General features: G+C 40.8%; 1 protein-coding gene across 9 annotated transcripts in view; it reads right to left on the reverse strand.

Moving 5' to 3' along the window:
- Positions 1–4,555: 4,555 nt before the first annotated feature.
- Positions 4,556–23,974, reverse strand: part of LOC133498795 (transducin-like enhancer protein 4) — a 55,255-nt gene continuing 35,836 nt past the window's right edge. For 7 of the 9 annotated variants that reach the window (XM_061815925.1, XM_061815929.1, XM_061815924.1 and 4 more), the window contains 14 exons: positions 21,501–21,702; positions 21,088–21,104; positions 16,138–16,260; positions 15,955–16,008; positions 15,705–15,857; positions 15,416–15,545; positions 14,027–14,202; positions 13,651–13,727; positions 13,088–13,337; positions 12,756–13,003; positions 11,472–11,619; positions 9,447–9,597; positions 9,235–9,311; positions 4,556–7,806 (listed from right to left, as the gene is read on the reverse strand). In XM_061815925.1, the coding sequence (XP_061671909.1) occupies positions 7,699–7,806; positions 9,235–9,311; positions 9,447–9,597; positions 11,472–11,619; positions 12,756–13,003; positions 13,088–13,337; positions 13,651–13,727; positions 14,027–14,202; positions 15,416–15,545; positions 15,705–15,857; positions 15,955–16,008; positions 16,138–16,260; positions 21,088–21,104; positions 21,501–21,702 (1,914 nt within the window). In that variant the 3' untranslated portion in view covers positions 4,556–7,698. The remainder of the gene's footprint in view (positions 7,807–9,234; positions 9,312–9,446; positions 9,598–11,471; positions 11,620–12,755; positions 13,004–13,087; positions 13,338–13,650; positions 13,728–14,026; positions 14,203–15,415; positions 15,546–15,704; positions 15,858–15,954; positions 16,009–16,137; positions 16,261–21,087; positions 21,105–21,500; positions 21,703–23,974) is intronic. The other 2 variants (XM_061815923.1, XM_061815927.1) reach the window with 1 other exon arrangement.

A 23,974-nucleotide genomic window follows, 5' to 3' on the forward strand; every position in this document is an offset into this window, starting at 1 on the left:
AATGGCGGCAATGAACTAATTTGTGCAGCTACGCAATAATACATCTTTGATTATCTTGCTTATGCCCTAGAAGTGCTTTTCAGACAAATATGTACTATAAATATCAGTATTGTATTCATGTATTGATAGACTCCGGTGCGTTCCGATTTCCGGACAAATTCGTCTTAGATTTCCGCCTTCGGATCAGAAGATCGTGGTAAGTATCGGAGAGAAACAAAAAATAATGGTTGCATTTATACTTTCTGCCAGCAGATGAAGACGTAGTACCATGATAAACTCAGTGCCACTGACGGAACAAATATTCATCGTTGGCGCAACTATATTGATGCATAACCCATTATGAAATATCTGCTTAGGACGCATTATAAAAGTGGAAAACATGTAGACGTTATCGGAGGCTTGCAGACTTATACCACTTATAATTTTCAGAAGGTTGCAAAATGTGTCGATCGAGGCACCAATGATGACAACAGATCATTCATTGATCATCATCATCATCGTTTTGTCAACCTTTTGAAAATGTTGAGTGGTGGTTTCCCTTCCAAAGTAAGAAATTCAATAAAAGCTCTGAACTTCCAATGGGAACTCAACGATGACGTCATTTCCAAAATGACTGACGGGCGAGAAGACAACTGTAAGCATCCATCCATCCATTATCTTGGCCGCTCATCCTCACGAGGGTCGTGGGGAGTGCTGGAGCCTATCCCAGCTGTCAACGGGCGGGAGGCAGGATAGACCCTGAACAGGATGCCAGCCAATCGCAGGGCACATAGAGACAAACAGCCACACTCAGAATCACACCTTGGGGCAATTTAGAGTGTCCAACTAATGTTGTATGTTTTTGGTATGTGGGAGGAAACCGGTGTGCCTGGGGAAAAAAAAAAAAAAAACACACACAGACACAGGAGAACATGCAGACTCCAGACAGGCGGGATTGAACCCAGGACCTCAGAACTGTGAGGCCAACGCTTTACCAGCTGAACCACCATTCCGCCCAACTGTAAGCAATTTTTAAAAAAATAAACATTATTTAAACTACAAACGGCGAAAATCTCAGAGGTTAAAATACAATTATTGAAAGATGAAATTGTGCTCGTTGCTTTTCTTTTCTTTTACTTTCCCATCCCACGTAAATAAAGCAGAATCAACTGTTCCAATTCGAATGAGAGCGGCCCACTATTAATATCCACTTGTAGATTTGAAAAAAAAAAAAAAAAAAGAGTCCTTTGCAAGAAAACTCCACGCCATGGTAACACTTAAACACACGTGCTGTTTCTCATTTGGAAATGTGAACTAAAGAGGTTTTTAAATGGAAATCAGCGTCGGCTTAAAAGCTTGCAAAAAGCATCCTTTCTGACCCGTGCGCTGCGTGGAGAGGTGGCGTCCATTTGTCAGAGTGGCGCTGAAGAGCATTCCAAACGAGAGCTTTTAGTTCACTTCATTCCTCCTCCAACGCTCGGCCAGCGCCCCCCTGACCTCCACTCCAACGGGCTGCTCCTGTTTGTCTTAGGGAACGCACGATCCCCCACTCTCGCCCGTCCAGCTCGTTCTACTTTGCGGTGACCTCTGACCCCTCCCCCCCTTTCCCAACCGTGGCGGTCGAGTGAGAGAATGGATGTAGAGGCATGAAAAACCGCCGGCTGGATTAGAGAGCCGGAGAGTGCTTTGTACAATAGACTGGGCGAACATGAAATGAAGGCTTTGGGAATGTATTACAAATCGGTGTGAAATGCACAATTATATGAATTTCCATCTTTTTTTGTGCAAAGCACGTATATAGGAATATTTTTGGAATGGGATACTCAGAAATGGCCTCAGTCCATTAATGGCAGAGGTCACTGAATCACTGGAAATTAAAAAAAAAAAAAAAAAGGACTATAGTGGAGACATCCAAAAAATATGTGAATATTTATACCATTGACCATTATGTGACTGTGTGGATGAAGTGAAATTTAAAAAAAAGACGGATTGAACATTTTTGTCTTTACAGAAAAAGACATATGAGACCCCCACGCCACCCCGGAAACTCCCCCCCCCCCCTCTACTTTTTGAAAGCGATAATGATGCTCGTTTACCGACTGAAAAAAGTCATTAATGGCCGACACGGCCTTAAATGAAGGATATCAAAGCGCCGCTGAGTGCGGCCCCCTCCTGCCCACTCACGTGCGCAACCTCGTTAAGGGGCGGCATAGACATGAATTAATCATCGGTCTGCCCTGTAACAGAGAATCAAATTGTCAGCGGCTTCGCTTGTTGTTGGAAATGACTCCAACAATCCTTTTTTTGAAAAACTTTCACGGAGACATGAAAAGAGGGTCGTCTAAAAATGTGCTCATCAATGATAAATGAAAAGGTTATTAATGTCAGAGAAATATGACATCTCTGGTTGAAGATCTGTGTTTAAAGGGGAGGAGTTAACGTTCCTCACTTGGTAGAACGTGGGATTATTATGTTCGCTTGTGTATGTTCTAGCATTGCCCAATGGTCAATTAAAAATGTGAGCTATTAAAAGTTTAACTATAAAATGATTCCTCACACAATTCATTCGTAAAAAGTAATACAGGTATTTTGTTGTTTTTTCATTCAACCACAGTGCCATCTGCTCCATGTTTCCTTTTTAGCAGTTTCACAATATTCCAGTGTGTGTTTGTTTAATCTTGCTTCTATTTCTGCCTGCAAAGTGGCCAAATTTCCGCACGAAAGAGCTCCCAACTCGTATAACACGCGAAAGTGGGGTGGATTGTTCCACATCACAACAGCACCTTTTCGGGCTTCTCTGAAGGACCTGCTGCTGGATAGCGCTAACAGGAGTATCATTCACTGCAACCGTGGAGCATCATCGTCATCCTCCACAGCTCTCATTTGGATCCTCCACTTCCACCAACTTGTGAAGTGCAGTATTTCAATACCAGCATAAAAAAAAAACCCACCTTTTTTTATTTTTTTGGTGCCAATATACACTCAGAGAACACTTGATTCTATCGGTCGAGTGAGCTGCACTGAGTGCATACAGAAACTTTGAATCGATGCAGTCAGAGATCTGCATTTTAAAAACGTTTGGTATAAAAACTGTACTAAATTATACAAAGTGCTGTTCATAATATTTCCCTGATGTCATTTAGGTACTTGGGAGAGCATTCATTCATTTTCCTTACCTCTTATCCTCACTAAGGTCACAGGCGTGCTGGAGGCAAGGTACACCCTGAACTGGTCGCCAGCCTATCACAAGGTACTTATAAACAAACAACCATTTGTACTTACATTCACACCAATGGGAAAGTCTTCAGTTAACCTACCACAGATTTTCGGCATGTGGGAGAAAACCAGAGCACCCGAAGAAAATCCACGCAAGCACATTGAGGACATGCAAACTCCACACAAGTGAGGCCGGATTTGAACCCAGGTCCTCGGAACTGTGAGGCAGACACACTGTGTCTAATCAGTCACTCACCGTGCCATCCTTAGGAGAACATATTTGAAAATATCCATCCATCCATTTTCTTTGCCACTCATCCTCACGAGGGTAGCGGGGGAGTGCTGGAGCCTATCTCAGCTGTCAACGGGCAGGAGGCGGGGTACACCCTGAACTGGTTGACAGCCAATCGCAGGGCACATGGAGGCAGAGAACAGCCGCACACACAATCACAACTAGGGGCAATTTAGTGTCCAATTAATGTTGCATGTTTTTGGGATGTGGGAGGAAACCGGAGTGCCCGGAGAAAACCCACGCAGGCACAGGGAGAACATGCAAACCGGATTTGAACCCAGGTCTTCAGAACTGCGAGGCAGATACACTGTATGCTAATCAGTCACTCACTATGCTGTCCTTGGGAGAACATATTTTAAAATATTTTCATTTTTTAAAAATTCTGATGCATTCATCCACTATCTGAGCCACTTTTCCTGACTGCTGGAGCCTATCCCAGCTATCTTGGGGTAGGAGGCGGGGTACGCCCTGAAATGGTAGCCAACCAATCACAGTTAGTAAAAATAATTATTCTGTAGACAACTGACATCTAAATCCTAAAGTAGCTGTCCTGTGCATCTACATTTAATCATTTATTTAAAAAATATATTTTCATAGTTAACTTTGACATGGATTATATTTTAATTCAATCATTACGTACAGTTTCTTTATTTTCGGGTTTAACCAGCCTAGTAAAGTTCTGGAATGTTTAAGATTGTTTATAATGGTGGTACTTTGAGAAATACATTTTGTGATATGTACATGTTTTCCATGATTTAAACCGGGGTGAGGAAAAACTGAAATCAGTACAAATGTTTGGCTTTTTAAAACTACCTCATCACTCTCAAGGAAAGACATTTGTGAAGATTTTCAATTAATTAAAGGCTGAGGAAAACAAATTTACTTCACTAAAACATTTGCAATTGAATATTTGAGCTTTTTAAAATATATTGTATATATATTAGATTTTAACACAGTTAAAAGTTACTATTTTGTGATGTTGAAGCATTTCCTTAGTATTACACTGAATAATTTTACTCTCAGAAGAGATGACATATGGTACAATGAGCACATCTGACGCAACAAAAATCCACACAATAATTTAATAAAATCAACTACAGACTGGATTAAAAAAAAAAAAGATACAGGGGGTTGACAAAGTCCATTTGTAGAGAAGAACCACAGCTGTTATTGACATGAGGTTTCTTTTTCAACTTAAAATACTTACATGTTTACAGTTCTTGTACAATACCACCACAACTTCTTCCAAGCTAAGAGTGTCACGCACTACTACCACTGGATGTAATACTGCAGTTCGGTATCAGCTTGTCAGTACCAGTATCATAAAGTTGCACAGTACATTTTTTTACAGTAGTAAAAAGCAGAAACAAGTGCAGAAAACAATGGAGAAGAAAATGCATGAATTGAGCTAGAACATCATGATTACAGAACATAAAGGCAGCTAGTCGATGAGTCTTGTACATACTTACATGCACACGCATGTCAAGGATGTATTCTAGACTTCTGCCTACATTTACTTGCACAACTCTTAAAATGACATAAAATAATAACCAAAAATATTATCCAAGAAGTACCATTAATTCTTCTTAAAATGGTTGTTAAAGTTCTTATACAGATGTCCAATGTGGGGATTTATGCTTGGTTTGTATTTTCAGTTGTGTTTGGTCATGGTATTATTTTGGAACACGATAAAATTTGAATCATTGCGATATAAAACACAATTTCCTTCAAATTGAGTTTTTCACAGCAGAAGGCAAAAAAAAATGGAAAAGTGACAGTATATGAATCATATACAAATATTGGAACTTCTTAAAGTGGTACAATTTGGGCTTCAACATTTTTATGCTTCATAAGTCAAGCTATCATGTGCATTGCCATTCATCTAATAAGACGTAAAAGGATTGACTTCACATATTTTGCTTTTTGGGTGTATTTTGTGATGCCTAAGGGTACCAATGATGGCAGATGGAAAGTGAAGTCATTACTCTGACACCAGAGAGCCTTTGTCTGCTCCTCTGTACAATATGAGCAATACAATTAAATACAGCAATGCTTAATTGCAATATTAGCAACAAAATTGCTATCCAAACGCCTTCCAGTTCACTCTCCAGTACTTGTCTGGCATCTTCAAATATTGCAGTTTTACTTGATTTACTTTTTTGTCAGATACTTCGCATGACAGTGATGAACTTTGTACTTTTGAGACCCTCTGGAATGTTAACTGTCACTTGAAAACTTTCCGATATTTAATAATTATTTTATGATGGCGGCAGTTTGGATTAACTCACTTCACATCATTTCTTTGGTAACTTGGTTTTGAAAGACGGCAATCCCCCTTGGTATTCGGCAGGGACAGGGAGAGCGAGCCCTGTTGTGAATACGTACATTAATCGTTTAAAATGTGAATATCGTTTCAAACTCATCAACAAAAATACCTTTCAAAATAAATGCTTAACAGATGCTTTGATTGAAAAAAATAAAATGCACCAGAAGAGTGCGTATACATACACAGGCGGTGAAGTCTTTCGTAACGTAATCAGTTTACATCAACTACCTTAGCTTCTTCTAGATACACGTACAGAGCTTGTCTCTAAGTCGAGATGTATCACTTCTACATACTTCCTTGACACCAATGTTTAATGTCCCTATTAGTTTCAGAAAGTGTACGAATACTGCGACCAAGTGAGTTTTTAAGGGTAATAAGTTGGGACAGTTTGGTAAATTTGTGAGGAGTGAATGGCCAATGTACGGCAGGTTACTGTAATCAGTAGCAGAATTGATTCTTTTTCACTTTGGATGTTCTATCGTGACTAAGGATTGCACACACATCATGACCCTTTTTTTTTTCCTGCGGTACGGGTGGCTGTTTTTAAACTGACTATTGCAGCCATCTATCAGGAGGAAAACAGCCAAATCTGGACAGTAGGAATGTCATCATGCTTCTAACGATTAAAAAGACAGTAGCAGTTGGTATAGTGCTGTGTTTCACATGCATGTTTTCAGACAAAAAAATCAGGAATTAAAAACGGATTTTACAGTAATCCTCTGTTAAGTGTATTGAATACTGGAACCCCCCCGACTGTCCCCCCGCAAAAAAACAAACAAACTATTATTCAGTGAAGTCCGTCACATTCCAGTTGGACAGAGAAGGGTAAAGGCACTGTTTTTGTTTCATTCCTACCAGCAAACATAAGTCAGTCCAAGATAATTAAGAGACACACCGCAGACCACTTCTCCTTTTTTACCCACAGAACTACCACATGGTCTATACTGAAAAGGAATTGCTTCTGCATCCAGCAGAGTTTCAATTGAGAGGGCACAACTGAAAGTGCAAAAAGGGCAGGCAGAAGTGAGGGCACTGCGGGCAATCTTGTTATTACATACACACGAGGCAAACACACACACACGTGGACACGTATTTCATGAACTGAAGGGATATCATACTTTCTGAATTTTTCCTCAAAGTGCCACTGTTGTGAACAGAATTCATCGTCAGTCCTCTTGGTGGATGACTCGTTCTTCACAAAAGTGAAGAAAACAAAATTTAAAGGAAAGTAGGATTGAGGGACCACACAAGAAAAATAGAAGAATTTCATCCATCCATTTTCCCGTCACTTGGGTCACAGGTGAGCTGGAGTTTATCCCATCTGATTTCTGACATAATGGTATATATATTAGACGGGGAGAACATGCAATCTGCATACAGGAAAGCCTGAGCTTAGATTCGAACCCAAGGGCCTCTCGACTGAACGAACCGCAACTTCACTGTGTTTCAACACCATTCATCAAAATTAAAAACATTAATATTAATGTCATATTAACCTCCAGGTAAGATAGTTTTGATGGCTAAATCCAGTGTCAAACCTTAATACTGTATGTGTGAGGCAGGACCGAAGCAGCCCTCTTTCAAGCATCCGTACACACGGCAATAAGTAAATACGTAAACAGTCACAATCTTGTGTTGGTGCCACACACCTACACAAAGACAAAAAGAAATAAAAAGGAATGTTATCCAGACATTCATTATACAACATATGGTCAATATACATGGACATTCATTCACTGAAAACAAAAATCTCTGTGCTTCCTTCTGACCACGCATAAAAAGTCCAAGAATAACTGAAAATCCGTATTATACAAATTGTATATGGTACACAAGGTTGGCCACATTGAACAGTGGCTGGGTAAGAGGATGACCCCCTCACTCTCCCCTAGTATATGACCTCATAGACAGTGGCCTTCTTGTCTCCAGAGCCAGTCACAATGTACTTGTCGTCTACTGAGATGTCGCAGCTCAGCACCGAGGATGACTCCTTAGACTGTCGGGGCGAAGGAAATGCAGTATGTGAACACCCAATGAAACTGCCACTTCACTTTATATCCAGCATATTTACTGTTTTCAAGATTAATACTACTTGGTACATAGACGTCCCCCCCCAAGTGACATCTACTCCTTCAACAGTTAAGTAAATAAACACCAGCAGTGCTACGATGCAAAATCGGTAGTCATCCCTTTGTGTAGCTATGTTGTACAATATTGAAGAGAGTGATTTTTCTTCTTAGAAATATGTTATGAAAATATTTGTAGGCCCTTTTTGATTGTGCCGGGGCCGATTACTAGCATTTTATTTCATTTAAATGGGGAAAGTTTATTTAACATACAGCATGATGGTTAATAGTGTGGTCACTGAATGAATTAATGTAGTAACTCAAGGCAAGGTCTAGTTCTACACTCTTTTCAATCGGTTCAATGTTTTTTGTTTACGGTGTGTAAAGTGCTTCATTCCTTGTATAACACTTGCCTTATCTCGATCTTTCATTCATTGCCTGTACCTGTTCTCTACATTTTTAATTCAGTCTCTTCTCCTCCACTATAGGTCTTATTTCTCTATACACTGTGGGTACTGAACGAGGGTGGTGTGGTGGTCCTCCAGATTAGCATGCCTCCATAACAGTTCTGAGGTTGGAGGTTTGAATTTGACTTCTGACCTTCGTGAGTGGAGTTACTATGTTTGTTTTCAGTGCTCGTGTGGGTCGCACGGTACTCTGGCTTCCTACCACGTTCTGAAAACATGCATGTTGGGTTTGTTGAAGACTAAACTGTCCATAGTTGAGAATGTGAGTGTGAATGTTCAGTTGTCTATATCTGCCCTGCTATTGGCAAGCAAACAGTCCAGGGTCTACCCCACTTCATGCGCTTGCCTGAAGTCAGGTCAGATAAGCTCAGGTTTACAGTATTCAACAAACTGAACATGCATGTTTTTGGTCTATGGGAGGAGGATTACAGAGAAAAGCCACGCAAGCACAGGAAGGACATTCAAACAGAGGAAGGCAGGAGTCCACATTCAAACCCTGAACCTCAGAAATGTGAGGTGGACATAGTGACGACTAGGACACCGTGTTGCCTCCTTCTTTCTTTCCTCTTTATATTTTCACTTTCTTGTGTTTCAAACAATTTCATTTTATGGTATCTTTAATGCTTTATCTATAACCACACTTCCTTTTGTAATGTTTCCTCTCAATTTTCTCATTTATTTATATCGGGCTTGGGTTAAGTCAAGTTTATTTGTATCGCCCTTAATCACAAAAGCATTTCAAAACAACTTCAAACTATAGCCCAACACTTGACAAAGATCGGCAATTTCTCAACCCTTTTTATCTATGCTTTTTTTCCCTACATGTCACTACCTCCAAATGCAAGACTCAAAGCAAAGGAGTTACTGATACGTACAGGTTTGACAAATTACCTGGAATATGCTAGCTCCATACGGGGTTCTCCAGGCGTTTAGCAAATTGTCCTTCCCTGTGCTGACGAACCACTTCCCTGCAAGCGACAGCACAGCGAATGAGCTTGCATTAATTGCATTCCCAATCACAACTGCCCTAGTGACGTGATCTTCACATGATCAGCAATTTCTTCTTGTTTATAATCAAACGCAACAACACAGCATTGACTCACCGCAGTGAGCAAATCGGAGAGAGAGTACGCAGCTTTCATGTAGATGGAGTTGATACTTGTCAGGTTTGGAGACATGTAGGACTTCCACATTGCTGTTTTCCATTCCCACCGCCAGCCATTCACCAGTTGGACAGTATCCCAATGAGAAGATCTGCAACCACAGTTCATCATTTCTGGACGGTCTAGAACTCATTGGGCCTGATTTACTTAAGGTTTGGTACATTCAAAAACAAACAAATACCTGATTACTCACTCAAATAGATGTGGACGCTTATGTACTAACCACAAACAGCCAAAATTGCGACAACCTAAAGAGCAATAGTGGGATGTTGTTCATTTTGAGCATTTTGGGAGGAGTACACATCATTTTCACATTATCTGATTAATAACGATAAATGCATGGCCCAGTGATTTTCTTTTTTTAAATCAAATAATTCAACTGATTCTAGTATTTCAAATATAAGTAGTATGGTGGACGGCTGCTAGCGCATCTGCCTGGCAGTTTTGAGGACCTGTGTGGAGTTGTTGCATTTTCTTCTCATGGCTATGTGGATTTTCTCAAGGCACTCCTGTTTGTTGAAATAGAAATGTAGTTAAACTAGTAGTGTCGCTGGTGCCCACCACTGCTGTGTTTTGTTCCACGCACAATGTTACATCCACGGGTCGCCGTATGAGAACTCTCATGCTTGTTTTAAGAGATGAGAAATGTTAGGCCTCAGGCAACTGATTCTGAGCCAGGCAATATCCAGTCCACAGGACCACAACTGATTTATCTAAAGATGAATGGTGGATTTTGTATTGATTATGGAATCTGTTACCAATAGAGTTGTATCTCTCCCCTGCACAAATGGCGATACGATCACATCGCTTTAAGCAATCCCAAGACTCGTATCCACAGAAAAGTAACACACAAACGTTGCAACTCACAATTTTTATGGAGGCGTTTTCGTCATTGTTATGCACATTTTCTCTTTACTGTTATGAAAAGAACTGAATTTCAATGGGCCACCATAATTTACAACAGAGAGTTCTGCCAGATCAAGTTTGTCTTTTCGTGTTGCTGTTTGCCCAGCCTTCTGCTTTCAGTCCACAACCGGGAAAACTGCCTGCTTGAGATTGCCTGTTCCAACGGCTGTTGGACCGGGCCTCTGTCTACATCCTCTAGCCCTTCTACTCGGTTTCCCAGTTCCTGTGGTAGTTTAGCATTCTGCTGCAGGGTTAACCAAGTCTGAGTGTCCAGTTTGCTCTCTGTAAATCATGGCTTAAGACAACAATGTCGTTTGAGCATTCCTGACCTGTTATCTGGGGATTACAAAGCATTGCATCACTTTGGCCCATCTTCAAAGCCTTACCTTCTCACTTGTGAAGTTGACTGCTCAGTAATATGGCTTTGAAGTGACCAGTCACAGTTGATCTTAGTCATTATTTAAATAATTTTCCAAATGTTCCAGGGGGTTCGTGTGCTACATTTGGATCTCACACCACACTCACCCCATATCACTTGGAGCCACTTATAAGGAGGAGTCATGTCATATCACCAATGACAAAACTCCTTTCAACTCTGCATTTCTTTGCATCTGGGTCATTTTAAAGAACTCTGAGAATTGGAGTCCCAGAGCCGTTTTCCAGGTGAGCTGTCCCAATTTATAAACGCGATATTACACAGGATTTCCACATACATCAAATGGACCATATGCATGACAACACTTGAGCATTTCTGGTGGAAAGGTTAGGTTGAGGAGTTTCCGGTTTCGGTTTGTGTTAAGATACTGTCAACCATTTTCGCATCTGTTTCCAATAGCACGCACAATCTGTTAATCAGTGAACATGCAATTTAGCACCTACTTGGGATCATGGGAAAATTTTGCAGTCTTAGTAGATCACACACAATATGCCCACAAACAGGATACACACTCTTAAAGTGCAATTTAGAGCCCACTATTTGGGGTCTTAGTAAATAAAACCCCTTTCTTTCATCGTGCCCTGTTGCTCCCGGATAGAGTAAGTCACATTCAGTGTACCTACCTGTGAGGTAAAGTCATGCTGCTGCAGCTGGCGGCCCTCTCGAAGATCCCAGGAGCGGACGGTGTTATCCAGACCTCCTGTCCAAAGCTTGGTTCCATCATTGGAGATGTCTATGCAGCTCGCTCCATCTGTGTGGCCCTGGAACTGTCTGTAGTGTACACATACACTCATTTAATCCAAATCATTGTGAACATTATTCTGCTTTAAAGCCAGGGATACTAGTTGACAACAAAATACAACTTTTGAAGAACAATTTTTTTCTCCAAAAATATATAGTTACCCGGTTGTGGAATGTAGACCATAAGTGTTTACTTTTGAAAGCAGTACTTCTGCCTCTAAGCAAGATGTTTGCCAGTTTGAATCTAGAATCCCCAAAAAACATGTACTGTATACTTTTTAACTAGCCATCACAAAAATATTTTGTTTTAATTTAGGTATTTACTGACATCCGAAGATACATGCCTAATGATTTAAACCAGCATGATAATTCAAAGAACACAAAAAATAAACAAAGCATGAAAAAGAATTAAGCATCATAAAATAAAACATTTTTTCCACATAGTCAAGTCCACCTGCATTCAGAGTGATTACATTTTTGGAGGGCGGCACCTATTTTGGAATTTTTGTGCTTGTGTTCCATCTAGATACCCTAGCTTCTTCAAACAATGCAAAAGCAAGGAAACGTAGGCTTATTTGAAGACTGAATTGTCTGTAAGTTTAAATAATTAGTAGGCTACCTCGGGGAACTGGAAAAAAAACTGAAAAAAATCAGATGAAACAAGACAACAAATTTGACCCATTTTATTTGCAAGGAGACTGGGAATGTAAACAAATTGACAGATACAGCTAAGAGAAGACTGTAGATAATAATACTGCAGGTTCCAGAGCAACTGAGGGCACAGCAACAGGCCAAGCTAACATTAGAATTTAAGTTTATTTTCATTATAACCTCTTGTGCTGTATTTAAAAAATGATGCAAGATGTCACCACTAAGCTATCAAATGGACAATCTTGGAAACTCTGGTTGACCAGTTCCTAGAAATACTACCTTGTTGTAGCTGGTTTTGAAACACGTCAAATCAATGATTAAGACGTTAGTCCAGGTTGTATGCCTCCTTTTGCTCATAGGTTAGCTGGGAAGGCTCTAGTAGTTGTAACTTTTAGTTATACTGTGTTTTTGTATCTTAACAGTCATTATATTGATAAAATCATATCATATGAAATCAACCTATTTGTCTTTTTGTGAGACAAAAACTCAACTACAACTTTGAAAGACACCCTTACCTAACCAAAGACTGGTTGTGAAGGTCCCAGACGGCTATGTTTCCATCGGAGCAGCAAGAAAAGCAGACCTTGGAGTCAGGGCTGATAGCCAAGGCGTAGCACGCAGGAGCTGATGATGTTAATTCTGCCTTGATCCGCGGCGTTGGCGTTGCCAAATCCCATATAGACAAAGTACTCGCCTCGCCTCCCACAATGAGCGTCCGTCCATCAGGGAGCAGTCGACAGGAGCGGATGTAGTTGTCTCTGTTCTGATAGGGCAGAATTTCAATTCTCATCTTGCACATTTAGGAGCCCAATATCTGTCATAAATCACAATCATAGAAGTGACTCACAAGGCAGTCCAGCTGTGACACTGAGGTCTTGTTGCCCGGGTGACTGATGTCCCAAACCTTGACACAACCCTTGCCGCCAGTGTAAACATGACGGGTTGGGTTGCTGATGGTGACGGCACACACCACCTCGCCGTGGTTAAGTGTGTTGATCTGTCGCGCGTGACGTGGGATGGCCGGGCCGATCAGAGCGTCTGGAGGGAAAGGTACTGGCTGCATTTGTCCATCAGCACTCACGTGAAAAGAGTAGGCTCTGGAGCAAGGAAATATATATAGTATAAGAATACAGTATGCAGTATCTCACAAAAGTGAGTACACACCGCACATGTTTTTTATGGGAGAACTCTGAAGAAATGACACTTTGCTACAAATTCATTAGTATACAGCTTGTATTATTGTACACTGACTGCTTTACATCGTAGAAAACTATCATTTTTTTTCGGGGTTGCCTAATGAAAAGATATAATCAAATTTTTTAAAAAATGTGAGGAGAATATTAAATTTTGAGAGACACTGTAAGTAAGTGACAGTCAATATATGTAATTTTGAATGAAATGGAGACTTACGGTTTTCCACCAGGAATGCCTGATAAATTGGGATGAAGGCCAGGGACACGTATATGATGGTGAGGATCAAATCCCACCTACAGAAAGTGAAGGTTGAATTAAGACGGAAGAGAGGTCACTAGAGACAAAAGTGTTCACACACACGTCAATCAATTATTCATCCATTTTCGATAGTGGTTGTCATTTGGATGAGCTGGAGCCTATTATATCTGACTTTGAACAAGAGGCAGGGTACACCCCGGATTGGCTGTCAGCCCATCACAGGGCACATATAAACAATCACACTTGTGAACAATTTAGAGCCCTAGTAAATAAAACAACTGCAAGACATGATAATTCATCCGGTTCATGTACAATATGCATGCATTTTTTATACCACTTGTGTGCGTCCATAAGCAGCCACAGCGGCTGCAGCCACAGTGCTCATGCTATGTAGGCCTGTGTAGGGGGCGCCCGCTCCACTCAGTTCGCCATTCATGCCAAGGTGAGGGACAATTCCAAAAGGGCCTGGATACGAGCACGGCACCGCCAGTGGTGTGCGCAGACCAGGTGCTGTAATAAAAATTGTGAATGTTAACTAGCAATTGAACAAAATTTGCCAGAAATTACAGTCTCTCAAAATGTGAGACCTAGTTGGCACAACCATTTGAACTGGAGTACAACGGAGAAAGAATTTTTACAATCGGATGATGGGTTCCAGGGAAATTGAGCTTTTATTGGGGAAAAAAAAATGCCTTTTTGGGGAGCATTTTTGTGGGACATCATCGATAGAAAAACGTGATCAGAAAACTGCTTCAAATTAGTGTAAAACAGTCAAATGTAATCATTTTTCAACATAACTCCTCACCGCTTCATTGCATCTACTCAGAGACTCCGTTCGTTGATAAGACGACGGGTTTTGGATAAAAGTATCCACCAATCACTCATATGGGTCGTATTTCCAAGACGATGTGACAAAATTACTGTGACATTTCAAACAGCGTCACTTAACACACACAAAATGGAAGGAACATAATAAGTGAGAGGAGCAGTGAGGGCAGTAGAATACATCATATCAACAATAGTTTGTTTGGGAGTTGGTTCTGGACAATTATAGAAGGGTTTTAAGTGTCTGTTTTGAATTCCACAAATAATTTTTTTTTTTCGTCTTTTTGAATCTTTAGTGAACTAATTTCAGCTTGACGGGAAGAGCAAAGTATGGAGTAGGAAAGGCCTAGATCATGATCCAAAGCATTCGACAGGACGACTGAAGCATGATGGCATTGGGATGTATAATGGCTCAAGGGATGGATGTTTTTTGGTAATTTGACAACTGAAAATTATTCCTGTCCTCCTCATTGAATAGCTATGGTGATAATTGTATGACCCAACAATTAGGAGGAATTCTGATCAAAGTCAGCAAATGCCCAATAATCAAATGTCTCAAAAAGACTAACCTGAATGATTATCCTAGGGTGTTAACAGTGATTTCTTCTTCTACTAATACTCTTAATCCTTTGTACTGTCCAAGAGTTTGGATGCCCTGTGGCATCATGCTTCCTCTTACAGAGCAGTCGTGGTACAGTCATTTGATTTCCGGGAAGAGACTCGTGATTGTTGGTGGCAATAAGTTTGTATGTGTAGTGTGCTGTTTTGTTCATCCGGAGTACACCACATAAACTTTAAAAGCACACACATGCCCATTTTTTCCATATCATCTGGGGTCTTCACATTAAAAATTTGTTAAGATGTTAAAAATTGGGTATGTGTGTATGGTAACACTGACCAAGTGTCTCAGCTCCGGTTGGTTTACTTGGAGCAGCCCTCAGGCTGGTGGTGGTGCTGCTGGGAGTGGGCGCGTCGCAACGGGATGTGGGTGTGCTGGACTTGGAAACTGGTGTTGTAGATTTTTCATTCTCCAGACAAAAAGACAACATGACACAATCATTTCAGGTGAAATAATACATAATGCTAATAATAGTACAACTCTGATGCTAAACTTGCTAAATGCTTACTTCCTAAAACTAGGAAGTACCCACAGTAGAGAAATGATACAAAGAAGATCAGACACTCACCAAATTAATCTCTTTGGATTTAGATGAAGGTGTGCTGCTGGAGGAGGCAACAGAAGAGGGACTCTGGGGCGCATCCTTCTTCAGCAGGCGACTCTTATCCAATCCATTCTCCCGAGGAGAATGTGCAGGACTTCCTCTTGGAGAGGCTGGATCCTGTGGTAGTTGTTTGAGCACACAGGAAGAGAAAAGGGGAACCCAGTTTCATTTTGAGCAGAACACAAGACGCTATGATTGTCAGGCGCTGGCGTACTTCATTGGAGACGTCCACTACCAAGTTGTCATCACTTTTCTCACCGTCACTTTCCTAGTAGATTTTCATACAGAAATAAATGTATTAAGTATCATGCTTCTGATTTTAGTTAAAATTATGCATAGTCAAGTTTCATGGAATTTGGTCCTTGTGATAGTGAATCAGCTCTGGAAAATGACTTACGTAGCGTGAAGCGCTCAACTCCTTATCGTCTGTCTTCTGCTTCTTGCTGTCGGCGGAGTAATCGCCTGAACCTCGGTGCTTCTCTCCAGTCCGAAAACTGGCGGACGGAGACACAGATGAGCTCTGGAAGAAATAATTACTTCAGACTGAACACACATTGGAAATGAGCACACTAAAATACACATCCAAAATTAAGTTGTCGTCACAATAACCTTATGTGCAGCTCCAGCCCATGTAGCACCTTTCAAGGCACAATAGTACATATTGTAGCTCTGTTCTATTTGTCTTTGGCTGTCATTGTTTTTTAATGGTGACATTGAGACTGCAGTGGAATCAGATAATAATTCACAATTTTAGGCAACTTTTGGGAGACAGTGGTGGTGAGCCAAATTGGCTGGTCTCGAGTTCATTTACATTTCTCATACAACGTGTGTGTGTGTGTGTGTGTGTGTGTGTGTATATATATATATATATATATATATATATATATATATACACACACACACACACACATTTTTTAAAAAGGTTTCATGTAAACGTTAATTGCACACTTCTCCTCTCGCTAATTCCTCCCAATGACTCAGGCCTTCTCAATTGCAGTCTCGCACTTCTGACCCGCAGCCGACCACAAGAGAGAAGAAAAATAAAGCAGGACCTTTAACTCGACCTTTCCACTAACTCACGCTTGTAACCTTTCCGTTGCCCTTTGGCGTGATGCAAGTGTTGATGACAAGGATCCTGGGAGGGGAGGAGCAAGGTTTTGGCACTTGTGTGCCTGTGTATGTGTACCTCTTGTCATGTTTACATTTTAGTGCTCAATGTAAGTCCAAACAATGTTGAGGGTTTGTGCAGGAGTGTGATGAAGTAGACTAATGTTCGCCACACTGACAAGATTAGTCTCGAGATTAGCTCATGGAAACAAAGGAAAATTATTTTTTACTGAATAGACAAGGGGCGGCACTGTGAAGTAACTGGTTAGAGCATTAGCGTCACAGTTCTGAGGACCAGGGTTCAAATCCCGGCCCCCCCTGTGGGAAGTTTGCATGTTCTCCCCGTGCCTGTGTGGGTTTTCTCCGGGCACTCTGGTTTCCTCCCACATCCCAAAAACATGTATTAATTTGCCTGATGGTAGCTGGGATAGGCTCCCACGACCCCTGTGAGGATAAGCAGCTCAGAAAATGGATGGATGGATGAACAGGCAAAATTACACACCCCACCATTTAGTTGTACAAATGTATTTCAATGATTTGTAATAAAAGACTATTATTGAAACAATGCAGATGAAAAAACAAATATGTGGGCAGTGTGGACAGAGGCCTTTTGGGCCATTTATCAGAACATGAAAAAAAATGGATGCAGGGAGCACTATGGCATGAACACCGAGGCGACTGAAAGATCAATTCGCAGAAAAGACCCATTTCCATCTAATTGTAGTTCCTCTTAAATACGACCAAAGGGGACAGATTTACAACATGAGTAGCAGCTTCAGAAACTGCACACTTCAATTGTTCTCAGTTGCTAATGTACTATCGTGGGTGCAGCTGTTTTGGTTAGCAGTTAACTCCTTATTGTTCGCGTGTGAACCATTGGGTTTATAAACTGAAGTTGTGATTGTTACTTGTAATTTTTCAAAGTTGTAGTTCAGGTAATGACAGTCAAACCCTTTTTTTCCTATCTTAGGATAATAAAAGAGGCACCTATTTCAGGTGAGACCTTTGTTTCAAGTTATCTATTAGAGTGGAGGTCATTATTTGTTTCTGCTTCACCAATTTCAGCACTAACATCTAATCAGGCCTGAACAAAGGATGGCGCTCATTAGAAATAACAAATTTGTATTTAGCACATCAGAAAATTCATAAATTGTAGTTTATCAAATAGCCAATGACATCTTGCCATGGTGCCATTGGCTGTGACTCTGATGCATTTAGGAATTGTTGACAAAATCATGGCAAAATGGTCAATTTCATTTAGTGGTATGTTGACGTAATCAGACCGTGCATGAAACAATCAACCCTGACGTACGTTCATGATTGATTACTGGGATTTTTTTCCCCCCTCAGTATCAGCTTCTATTCTTGAAGCTCAAGTCAGTTAGCGTGTCCATCATCATTTCATCCACCTCGCATTCACTCGCCTAACACTCTGTCTAAACACAAACTATTAATACAATGTAGATATCCTGGCGCCAGAAAAGATACACTGTGTGGAAATTTGCTTAATTGCCAGTCAATGATAATGGGAACTAACCTACAATTAACTTCATTTAAGTCTCACCACAACGACAAAATATAAGAGACCTGCAGCTCTTGACACGCCACAGCAACAGTGTATCGCCAACATGTCATCTAATGTCCTCTTTACACCCCCGTTAGCGTTATCAGTGTATGAGGTGCGAACACCAAGGACATTAAGCCACAGAGGCTCATGCATTTCACACACACACTGGGGACTGTTGCCAAGGCAACTGTAAACCGCTGACAAGGGGCTTATTGGTTTCATGAACTGACTGTTGGCCACCATGTCAAAGAGCATCTCTAAGTGTGTGTGCGTGCGTGCGTGTGCGCGCCTGTGTGTGTGCTTCCTCTCCCACAGGGCACTAATGAAAGGCATTCATCATTTTGGTCTTCCTATGTTTGTTACCGATTCCAGAAGACCTTACAGAAATGCCGGCACACACATACACACATTCGTACGCTGCTAATCGGTCCCATCACAGTGCCTACAGCTGTGACTGTGTGTGGAGGAGGATAGACTACATGGGGGGGAATAATGTATTAAGCATTCCTCATGTCACTAACTCCCAAACACCAATGAACATGCAGCTTGCTAAGTGTGCATGTGTGCGTGTGTGTGTGCACTCGTGTGCATGTTCACCAGTCGAGCTCAGGCGGCTGGAATAAAGAAATGCTAATCTACTCATTGAGTATTCAACAAACCAAACGTTTGCCTTGGGAAAAGGCTGAGCTTACGGGACTAATTACTACAAGCTGTAACGTTAGTGGTTGGCGCTTTCTTCCTTCACTAACCATCCTGCTCTTTTTTTTTTGTCTGCATTTGCACATCACTGAATCTTAAAACACTCCCGAGGCCAAAACCCTAGACTCACTTTAAAACTGATCAGAGAACAGAAACCTCACAACCTAATTAATATAATGAGCACTGATACATTTTAAAGGGGACATATTTTGGAAATGTTACTTTTAATTGCTTGTATACAAATAGTTGGCTCTCTGGAGTGTCTGTTTGCCTATCAAGGGTGAAATTACACCAAGTAAATATTTTGTTCGCCGCCTATTTCTAATAATGTCTGTGAGCAGGTTATTCTGAATATTGCTGAATTGTGACATCACTGAGCTCCATTGAGCATTGTTGTAAGAGCAGCATCGCTTTGTCACAGCATTATATTCTTATAAGCAAGAAACATAGTTGATTGCGCAGTGAAATTGTCGACGTGGTTGCAGTAGGATTTATTTATGGATGCCAATGTGTCCAGTGCATGCACAACAGACAAGAATCTGCAGCCTAATGGACCTTTCCGACCTGTCAATCACTCGTACATTAATAGCCAATCAGATAGCCGCGTTGTTTTAACCCCTGGCTTGACCCGCCTCTCTGGTCATCATGTCCCACCAGCAATGCTGGTTATCGGTTGCGTGCGGTTTGAAAAGTTAATGTTACAAACAAAATGGTCGTCAGATGTGCTTGGGGAACGTGCAATTCTGATGAAAGATATCCGGCTAGGTTACAAGGGGCCCAGTTGATTCGTTTTCCAAAGCCTAAAACACAGTTGACGAAGTGTCTACGATGGATTAAGGCTCGAGGAAGAGAGCACGTACAACTAAATGTGGACAATATCAACAAACACAAGGCTGTATCTTCGAAGGTAAGTGAGGGAGAAGTAAATTCTCTGAGTTTGTTTCATTATTATCAGTGCTTTATTGCAGGAGAACAACTTCCAATTTGTTACCGTATTACTGACCTGCTGAATGAAGTGTTTGTTTTATGCCGAAGAGTCAGGTTAGTGATAATAAATGCGCGATGTCATGCAAGAGAGATGTCTATTTGTCTATTGGTATCACATCAGTCTTTTAAGACAGAGCACTGGGTTCTGTTACGAGCCAAGTCCAATGAATACACCCACTCACTTATAAAGACTACAATGATATTAGTCCTGATCTTTCCAAGTAAAAAGTATTCACCCTGCTTTACATGCGCAGTACGATGCCACTATTTTATCCTGTTGGATTGTGAATTTGTGAGGCGTCAAACTTTTTTGCATCGATCGCCAACGTATTAGCTGTAACTCTGACATTGTATCCTGCTCCGTCCAAAATCTTAATTCTGTGTACATATCCTTGCGTTACCGGGAATACGCAATGGAGAATCCACTTCAAACCTGTTCTGTCCAGTTGTCATTTTGGAAGATTGTGAGAGATGGCAACTGTTGCTAAGGGGGGCGGAGCTGAAGATTGCCAGTCGGAAAGGTTCATTGACAAGTGGAGCCTATAAAGTACTGCCACCGCAAGTGAAAATGCATTTATTGTCTTTATTTATCAGTGATTCTAAATGGTTGAGGTGCATGGGACCGGTTCTGGGTGCGTTGCATGCAGCAGTCAAAAATGAATTAAAAAATACATTGACTCTGCTTCTTACATTGCACTTTCCTTTTGAAAAGTTTACTTTGAAACGCTGGTATCAGAAATCTAGTTTGTGCTTGATGCAGATATATCTTAAAGATCAAATTTTGTGGCCTTAGTTATTTTATGACATTCTGATACAGTATTTACCTCGTTAATTTACCTGCTTATCAAATCAGTTTACCAACCAATCTATCCTCTACTGTACCTATCTCCCGACCTATGACTTGATTGATTTAGTGGGACTGTATGAAAAAAATTCAAAACATTGGGGAGAAAACTGGTCAGATAGACAGAGAAAGTGGATGCTTACCTTCACAGCATCTCTCTCTGAGGAAGTAGACACCAAGGAAAAGAGAAACAAATCATTCAAAATAAGCACCATGCAAAGTAATCACGTCAACCTAATGTGAAACGCAGAGATAAACACAGCTAATTGGTGGGATTTGTGGGATTGACTCTCCTGTTTAAGAAAGATTATTTTGATGCAACATAAGGCAACATAATTAATTGTGTGCCTGTGAATGACCAGCAGCTAATTAACATTCAACAGGTGCCATATCAAATTATTTTGAATCACTTCTTCTATTTCTAGAGAACCTGTTAAAACTACAAGCATTTTTTGTTGGATAACTGAACTAGTGATGCATTCTGGGACAAAATACATTTCCAGTCAACTAGCATACGTAATAAAAGCAAAACCAGTACATGTAGCGGAAGATTTACCTCTTTGGTGTTCTTCAGAACTATCCTGGTGTTTTCTCTCGTCTTTCAGGGGCAGTTGATGGCTAAGGGCTGAGGAGAGTGCCAGCAGGCTGGCAGTACCAGCGCCAGGGGGCAGGGGAGGATGAAGGCCCGCTGGGTGTGGCGTGAGTGGGACAGGGATGGCGTGGCCATGAGAGAGGTGCTGAGCTTGGAGCTGCTGCTGCTGAAGCGCACACAGAAAGATGTATGTACTTCAAGCTTTTATTCAATATCCTTTAAAACTAGGTAAATTTATTCCCACACTTTTTGTTCTGAGTAGTCAGACAATTAAGCGCAATAGTAGAAGGACTACATCACACTGGTAAATTAGCTATCTTATGAGTAACGTTGTTTACTACTAGCTGTTTTTGTTTAGGTTCGTAACATTTCTAGAATTTGAAATTCCCATGGAAAGTTTCCACTTTGGAATCTTTCCAATTTTCCCCATTTTGATTTCCCACAGAAATGTGTTGGAAACCATAAAGTGAAATTTACCTGAAATACTTTCACACATTTGCAACTCCACTAGTGCAGATTCGGGCCAAGCAGTATGCAACTAAATCTTACTAGTAAACTACTGTGCTGGATTATTACTACAAGCAATAACTAGGGATGTGTGACATACTAACATACCAATAGACTTCTGGACCCTACAAGTAGCAACAGTAGTGGTTTTTTTCCACACTGGTAATATCATACCATTGTCTTACCAGTATGCAGTGATAGCATACAATAGTAGAAAAATGTTTAACGGTCATTTAAATCTAAGCTCTATATTCAGTTTAAAGCCCATAAACTGCTGTGCTCTTTGTTCTGACTGGTGAGACAACTTTGGCCTTCAATTGGGAAAATTCCATGTTACTACAAGGCAAAACTAAACTATTAGAAGCGAAGCCCAGTACCAATAGTGACATTATAAAATTCTACAAGTTAACATTTTGCGCTTCTTGAGGACCACACAGCTGTTAACTAATGCAGTTCTGCTTCATTAGTAACTTGTTCTGTTAGTAAAGCAACCAGACACTACACTAGTACAGTGTATACAGAAATGTCATGCAGTAGTGGAAAGAAACAGGACAGTCTTGCTACTAGCGTGCTAAATTGTCTGACTATTGAGGCCATAGAATGCATCTGTACATTGACCTTGAGGTCAAGGATATTTACAATTCTCAAACGGCTTTTCATGGAGCCAATTAACACTACATTTTGATAAATAAGAACAGTTTTATAGTAGTGTTCAAAATAATAGCAGTCCAATGTGACGAACCAGATTAATCGACATTTTCAGTATATTTTTTCTTCCTACTAGTCAAACAAGTTACCAGCAGGTGCAGTAGATTCTCAGAAAACCAACAAGACCCGGCATTCGTGATAGATACACTCTTAAGGCTGTGCAATTTGACAATTTGTTGAAAGGGGTGTGTTCAACAAAATAGCAGTTTGCCGTTGACTTTACAAACTCTGAACTATTTTGTACAGCATTTTTTTGTTTCTAGGATTTACCAATCCTTTGAATCACCAAACTAATACTTAGTTGTATGGCCAAAGTTTTTTTTCATAACTGCTTCACATCATTGTGGCATGGAGTCAACCAACCTGTGGCACTTTTCAGTTGTGATTCTACTCTGAGATTCCTTAACAACATTCCACAGTTCATTTAGATTTTTTTTTTTTTTTGCGTCAGAAACAGCAATTTTGATGTCACCCCACAAGTTCTCAATTGGATTAAGGTCTGGGGATTGGGCTGGCCACTCCATGACATTAACTTTGTTGGTCTGGAAACAAGACTATGCAGGTTTACTAGTGTGTTTGGGGTCAGTCTTGTTGAAACACCCATTTCTTCAAATGCTAACCAATCCATGATTCCTGGTATGCGATAAATGGGCCCAACACCAAAGTAGGAGAAACATGCCCATATCATGATGCTTACACAACCATGCTTTACCAATTTCACTGAGTACTGTGGCATAAATTCAGAGTTTGGGGTCACCTCACAAACTGTCTGCGGCCCCTGGACCCAAAAAGAACAATCTTAATCTCATCAGTCCACAAAATGTTCCTCCATTTCTCTTTAGGCCAGTTGATGTTTTCATTGGCAAATTGTAGCATCTTCTGCACATGCCTTTTTTTTTTCGAACACGGGTACTTTGGGGGGGATTCTTGTAAATAGATTAGCTTCACGCAGACATCATTTCACTGTCACAGTATTTTCTGGTAACTCCAGACTGTTTTTGATCATCCTGGGGCTGATCATTTGCTTAGCCTTTGTCATTCTGGTTATTCTGCCAGTTATGCTGTTCTTCGAATGATGCATTTTCCACAGGCTTTCAAGGAGAAATTCACGCTCAACAGGTGCTGGCTTCATCGTTAAATAGGGGCCACCTGATTCCCACCTGTTTTCAAAAAAACGATGACATCACTGATTGAATGCCACACTGCTATTTTTCTAATACACC

This window comes from Syngnathoides biaculeatus, chromosome 4 (genome assembly GCF_019802595.1).
Source record: "Syngnathoides biaculeatus isolate LvHL_M chromosome 4, ASM1980259v1, whole genome shotgun sequence".
Classification (NCBI taxonomy): Eukaryota; Metazoa; Chordata; class Actinopteri; order Syngnathiformes; family Syngnathidae; genus Syngnathoides; species Syngnathoides biaculeatus.